General features: G+C 38.9%; 1 protein-coding gene across 1 annotated transcript; it reads left to right on the top strand.

Moving 5' to 3' along the window:
* The first annotated feature begins 469 nt into the window (after positions 1–469).
* LOC121412703 (juvenile hormone acid O-methyltransferase-like) lies at positions 470–7,154 on the top strand. The gene is made up of 4 exons (XM_041605480.1): positions 470–671; positions 3,069–3,397; positions 4,194–4,329; positions 6,962–7,154. The coding sequence occupies exons 1-4, from the start codon at positions 485–487 to the stop codon at positions 7,135–7,137; spliced, it is 828 nt and encodes a 275-aa protein (XP_041461414.1). The 5' UTR covers positions 470–484; the 3' UTR covers positions 7,138–7,154.
* Positions 7,155–7,435: the final 281 nt, after the last annotated feature.

Genomic DNA, 7,435 nt, shown 5'->3' with positions numbered 1-7,435 from the left:
TTTAATTGGCTGATCAAGATCATTGTTGTATAGGCACATTTTGTGAAGAATGACCGGGAACCAATGAGAATTTTTTTTATTTCAAATATGCGTTGGTGTCACTGGGCCCCGACGTAACACAAGGTTAGCTATTATAATCGCTAAACCTATCAAGGTTATCGTTGCATGCGCATTTTGCTCAGTACTGCCTAAAGGAACCAATCAGAATTGCTGTTTCAAATGAACAATGATTTGCTAAACTTTTTGTCACGGGCTCCAGGATCTACTTCAGGGGATCGTTCGTGTATAGGCCCCACTCCAGGACTACAATCCACTAAAGCTACCCTTCGCTACCCATGTAGGTGTAGCATAGGGTAACGGTAGTGATGTGTAGTGGAGCCTCCATGAACGATCGCCTGATGAGATAATGTCGTGATTTTCATGTTCATACATTTATTTTTTAATTTTCAAAAGTGGTTTATTTCTAAAACAAAGCAAAAGAAAAATGAATACAGATACGTTGGACATGGCAAGATATTACGACGCCATTAGCTCGGTTTATGTCCAGAATCGGATTCGTGACGAAGATATGAAGTGGATCGATTTCGATGAAAACGACGACGTGCTCGATGTTGGATGCGGTTCTGGGAGATTGTGTAAAATGCTGTCCCCTCGAGTAAACTCAGTTACTGGTGAGTAAATACGACTGCTACAAAGACGACCAAAACTTTGGCAACGATAGTCGATCAGCACTAAAACGGAAAAGGGGTTTACGAGGTATCCGGTGTACATTGAGGACCACACCAGTTATTTTATACCGGTGTTAAATTGGTGGTGTTAGTTTTACACCTATAGGTGTTATTACAACACCTTTTGTTCTTACATTTACACTCTTTAGTGTTATGTTTAATTTCTAGGGTGTAATTTTAACACCTCAGGGTGTGGTCCTCTATTAACACCAATTGGTGTCAGTTTTAACACCGTAGTTTTTACAGTGTACCAACCTAATTTCCAGGGGGTGCTGCTTATGGTGTACAAAATACCCAACATCATTCCCGCTTCCAAGGGTTATGATCATCAAGGCGTTTATAATCCATATTATATTGGAAGCAGTGGTCAAGGTACAAGGTATTAATTCCCCGGGGGGGGGGGGGGCACTTCCATTCACAAGTGGATACCATGCGCGACCATGGGGTCTCGAAAAGCACCCTAAACACGTAATTTCCACATTCTGAAAATGCACCCCTTAACAAGTATCGGCATGTGAAACCCTACCCTTAACAAGTATTGGAAACAAAACGATATACTCTTGGCAAATATTCCCTGAAAATAATGAACCCCTACACAAGTACAGGAATGTTTTATTGTTACGGGTCCTTCGGTCGTCGGCTTTACCTTATTTGGTTTAGTACGACCCCTTCTTCTACACCTCGCGCAAATGGGACTCTAAACACGAAGTGTTGGGGCAAAAAGGACATCCTTTATAAAACATTTGAATTTTGTTTTATCATCCCCGCAAATTCGATCCTAAACACGTAATTTTCCTAGCGAAATAGATACCCTTTTTCATTATTTTTGTGTTTTTGACACCCTTATCACGTTACGTACGTAACGTGCCCTATCGTGAAAAAGACATCCTTTTTACGTGTTTTTTTTTTGGTCGCGCATGGTATCCACTCGTCAATGTAAGTGGCCCCTCCGGGATTAATTCAACCAGACCATCGATCGACCCCAAACTGGTTTACCAGGCAAATCAAGATTATTATTGATTTTCATAAGTTACAAATTCAGTGCCGAACCTGGGAATTCATGTTTATTAGTTCTCATTCAAATATTTAAAAAGAATAGTACAGACGACATACAGAATAACGACAAAATATTTAACCACAATCGTTCGTGACAATTTCACCGTCTAAGCTTTCCCCTCTATGTTCTCTGTTTTTCCCCACTCCAAAACCCTCTCTGTCTCTCCACCTCTCTCGTGTCTACTCTTCCTCTTTTTATCGGTAAACTTGGCAAAGCTTATAAGATCAAAAGAACCAGCCATACAAAAAGGAATGTTATGAAAAGATGAATGAGAACAGTGCGGTATCATTTTGCTTCTGATATGAATGAAAAAATATCTGTCCTTTCATTTCTTAAAAAAAAAATCACGGTACATCTCACTGAATTCGTCAATAGCATTGTTAGGCCGATGAAGACACAGTGATTATGATGTATACCTTTATGCTAATCGTGACATGAATTTCTTATTTGATCTATGTACCCGGGGGGGGGGGATACTCGACCCAAAAAGTGGTAGGTATGTGCCGCGGGTGAGACAAAACAACGGAGCTTTGGAGCGGGCTTATCGTAAAAAAGGAGGGTCCTCGGAACGGGCTTCGGAACTCCAAATGTTTGTGAAAACGGGGGTCCTTGGAACGGGTCGCCTGCGTGTGAGTGCGTATGCACTCCTGTGCATGGAACGGGCATAGGTGATTGTCATAAAGCGCTCTGCGGCCGCTTTTCACCAAAAAATTACATTTTTTTAAATAATGATTTATGTGTTTTTTTCTTCTTTGATGTCGTTTTTTTTTACACATTAATAGTTTCATTTTTCTTAAATAACTAACATGAGGATTTTGCCCCATCTTAAATCAATGACCCTGTTAGGTGATTAACGTGTTCACCATTGGGATACTTTTGTACGTAAGCATTGAAGTACGTACCATCGACTTGGCGAGATATACACTTTCTCGCCAAGTTGACTTTTAAAAAGTTGTATTGAGATATACGTCATGTACGTGGTGCACAACAAAACTGTAGTGTTAACCGGTGTACATATAAGTTAAATTGCCAGTATTATTTTAACACCTATACTAGCCATGTGGACATACAACTTTTGGGCCCGACTTGGCGAGATAAACTGTATCTCACTAAGTCGCCGAGTCGACATATAACTGTTTTTTTTTTTTCAACTTGACGAGATAGTGTAGCTCGCCAAGTCGACGTAGTAACGTTAATATGTGGACATTGCAAGATAAAATATTTATAGCCATCTCGTCAAGTCGATGGCCCTTAAAACCTTCCTGGATAATGGTTTCTTGCAGGTTTAGACATTTCTCCTGGCATGATAGAATACGCAAAGATGGAAAACTCGGGGCCCAACATTAAATTCTTTCAAGAAGATGCGCAGACGTTCGGTCCTCTCCTTACGGACTGGCGGGAAAGTTTTAACAAGATCCTGAGTATGACAGCTCTTCATTGGTGCTTCGACAAGGAGAATGTATTGAGGAATGTCTTCCAGTGTCTTAAACCTGGTGGTTTATTCCTCCTTGGCTTCGTTACCAGGTCTCAACTCCTAACAGAATATAGTTCCTACGGTGAAACTTGCGATGCTTGGATTCGAAAGCATGCACAATGGGGACAATATCTACAGGTATATTAATTAGAATCCCGTCCTATATACAGTGTCAAAATTATTACTTTTTCTTTGGAAATAGCACCCGTTTATATTTAACCTTCGGCGTAACTTGCGATATATGATCTGTAGGTAAGTTGCCAATAATTGGTCTACGCCTGCTTCGTCTAGTCCTTTTCGTCTTATCCCACATAGTCGGTGTAATTCTACTTGACTACCACCAGTTCGTCTACTAACCATTTATTCTAAATGCCATTTAGTTTATTTGTCCAATTTCCACTTAGACTATACCCATTTCGTCTAACAGACCTATCCATTGGTCTAATCTAACACTCTTTATTCTAAAATTAATTTCAAGACACAATGTGACCATAATGATATCCATCTTTTACAATCAAATTAAGTAGGATAAATTACCAATTATCGATTTTCAACACAAATCACTTTTTAGTATTTCTATAACTGCCGGCATCACACATCGCCATCAAAGTCTGTATTGCAACTGTGTATTTTTTTTTGTTCAGTACTTCTTTATAAATGAGAATCTGCATGAATTAGTTCCCGATTGACCGTGTAGAAAAAAATTATTATCATTGTGGCCACAATAAACGGACTTCCACTTCGATGCTAAATTCTTTAATAAAAATCGGAATCGCAATTATACATTCGGCTGTACGCCAATGATTTAACTTCCTACAGTATTAACAGAGAATATGATCCTGCGGAATAAAACACAATTATAATGGATGACCCACTTTAAAATTGCATTGTAAGAATTTGTTTTTCTTTTTTTGTCACACGAAACATTATCAAGGAGTGCAACTACGAGGTATTTCCAATAAAAAGCACTGAGAGCTTTCTAGACCTTATGAGATCAGTGGGTTTCGTCATTAGACGTTCAGAGGTGAAGCAATCCCCTTGGGTTGAATGGAAGGAAAGTGATGTCAAAAGTAAGTTCAGAAAGTGGTTTGCATTGTGCATGTTGTGGCCGTACGCAGCGAGGAAGGGGGGGGGGGGGGGGGACAGGGCACTTGCCCTCTACAGTGGCGGATCCAGAGGGGGGCGCCCCGGGCGCGCGCCCCCCCTATTTTCGCCGGATTTTTTTTTTTGGGGGGGGATGGTTATATTTACTCGATTGGTACAATGTAGTCAATTTCAAGGGCTAGATCTAGTCAAAACTATATTTTAACTTACGCTCATGGCCTTTGTGTTCGCACAAATGCACCTCTGTCATACTGTATTGCAATATGTAAATTCCGGAATTCCAGGGCGCGCAAGTCGATTGGTTGGAAAGTTGCACCACTTGTAATCGGGAGTTGCAGTGCAGTGACCAGTGTGAAGATGTTGGATTGGATATCATTTTTTCCCTAAATGTTGTGTTTTTTGTAACATGCGTTTGTCCGTCTTTATGGCAAATACATGTAAACTGTAAGTAACAGATCGCGAGAGAAAGTGTCAACGATGCGAATGATAATGTCTATCCCCGAGATTATTCTTCACTCAAAGATGAAGCCCTATATCGGACGCCACGTGCGCAGCATTATGATTCTGCCTTGGTCATGTACGTTTTCACTGAAATGTATAGGTCAGACATATTTGTATTTAATGTAAACTAACTTTCACACTTTCTGGTAGATTCAGAGGCATATTATCCAGGGCGCCCCAACTAAGTTTCGCCGAAGCAATCATTCCAACGAATTATCAAGAAGCAAAATTGTATATTCTCAATCACCAGTCGACCCCACTGAGCTTTAAAAGTATATCCCTTATATATTATAGTGTGAGTAATTAAATTCCACTATTTCGTCTGTTCTTCGTTTGTCTTGCATAAATAAACTTTCCATATTTTCATCTTAAAAAAATAAAAATCATGATTGAGCTCAAACTTGGCAGGAATAGCTTTGCCCAACAGAAGGCAATCAATACAGTTTACAACATTTACTTTGTTGGTTGGAAAGCTAGTATACATTGATTCAACATGTAGAAAAAAAACATCAAATTGGAAGCCTAAATGAATTCATGGTCTAAACAATTTGTAATTTCATAAATGAAAAGCTTACAAAATGCCTTCTGAACTCTGTATACCGAAGACGAGCCTCGGTTTATTTTACATTGTCTGCCACTGATATTTATAACTTATACAATTATGGACTGGATATCAAAGCTCCTTACATGTATTTTCTAGCATTTTATCATTGACCTTATTTAATTATTTGAGGTATAGTTTTAACAAGTGCTTCTTAAAAATTGATTATCTTATGTTAAAATAAATGTAAATACAATTTCATCCTGGCTGGTCATAAGTTAAGATGGCAACGCGATGAGAGACTTTGAACGTAAACAATAAAAATGATGAGAATCCCCTTAAGAAGCATTATATTACTTTGAGGTTGTGTAGAATGACTGGATTATTGAAGATGATTTGAAAATAATACGAGGGAAAAGGTTGATTACCAGAAGATGATGTCGTTTTTTCTGTAGTTTGTAACAATTTACTGTGCATTTTGGGTAAAAAACCCCCCAAATTTTATGCATGTTGCCATACGACTAAACAATTCTCGTTTGAAACACACAATGTAAATACACAAATGACAATAAACAGAATGGATTATTCGGAACTTATCGATTACAAGTCTCAGTTTCGTATCATTTAAATTTGACGTTTCAATCACACGATGCAAGCAAGTCAAGAGCCTTTGCCAAATGTATGTTTTGAATGACCGCTTATACGGGTGTGACTGGAAACCAGCTCCTAATGAGTCAGTATGTGTCTTTTATTCATGAAGTTACAGTGATTTAAGTGTGCATTTTTCTTCTAAAGGTGCTCTCAAAATACGACTTTTGGACATGATTTTTTGAAAAAGTCCTTGCCGTGGGAGGGGGGTATCCCCCCTCCCACACCCTCCCCCGCTCGGTCGCTTCGCTCCCTCGCCGCTGGCGCCCCCCCTATTTCAAAATCCTGGATCCGCCCCTGCTCTAGAAATTTTGAACACTTATTTTATTATACTTTCTTACTGATAATTGTAAAGAAAAATCATCAAAATTGTGCCAGAAATCCTTCAACTTCATTTTGGAAAATGCAAATGACAAGCTCCGTCGCTTTGCTCCCTCGCTTTTGAGTTTCTTCGAAAAAAATTACGAGTCCTGCCCCCCCGAAAAAAAATTCTGCTTACGGACATGAGCAGATTCAAAAGCCATGCTGGATATCATGTCCACTTTACTTATTTTTTTTTTATATTTTTTTTTACCTAGATGATACATTTGCTCCGGACCTTAGCCTGTACTTAAATGTAATCTGGAATATGTACCGTAGTCATTTTAGCCACGTATAAGTCAACCATACACCTCGGTCATGTCGGTCGGCATCATGTGTAACTGAAAAAGTTGTTTATAAGATTAGGCTAAGCAGAAAAAATAATTTATGTCGACAAACGTAATCTATCTCGTAGAAAGGCTGTACTTCTCTTTGTCTTTATAATTGTTCTTCTACAATGGTTGAATCGATGTAAGCTGAATATGGTTATTTGAATTGTCTCCTAATTGAATTCTATTTCTCACCATTTACATTTGCAATACACACAGAACAATTACGTTGCCTATTTTACCCGATAAAGTACATCCCTGCGGAACACCACGATGATTTCATCGATGACGTATATAAGCATATGCGTGACGTCACACCTAAGAGAAGTGGCAATGTCTTCTATGGTGACATGGGTAGAAGTGAACACATGACCATTGTGGCTACCAAAGAATGACGCTTTCAAGTTTTTGACCTGACTGTATCCATCGGTTTGTTACGCATCACACCGCTGTAGGCCTTCATACAAAAGAGTCATTACGCGAAAAAAAAAATACGTCATGACTTTCTTATTTTACCTCCGATTTTGATGAAATATCTAGCGTTATGCTTGTGTGATTTTTTTTAAATTCAAAACAACTTTGTGTTGGGGTGGACTTGTCCTTTAAGAGGGAGTTATCAAATTGTATTTTTCTGTCTTGTTGTGAATTACACGTGATTTTCTGTATATTCATTATGTAAATGCTGCAGCGGAT

The sequence above is a fragment of the Lytechinus variegatus genome, chromosome 4 (genome assembly GCF_018143015.1).
Source record: "Lytechinus variegatus isolate NC3 chromosome 4, Lvar_3.0, whole genome shotgun sequence".
NCBI lineage: Eukaryota > Metazoa > Echinodermata > Echinoidea > Temnopleuroida > Toxopneustidae > Lytechinus > Lytechinus variegatus.
The sequence above is the reverse complement of the archived record's forward strand: the minus strand, read 5'-3'. Positions and strand labels throughout refer to the sequence as shown.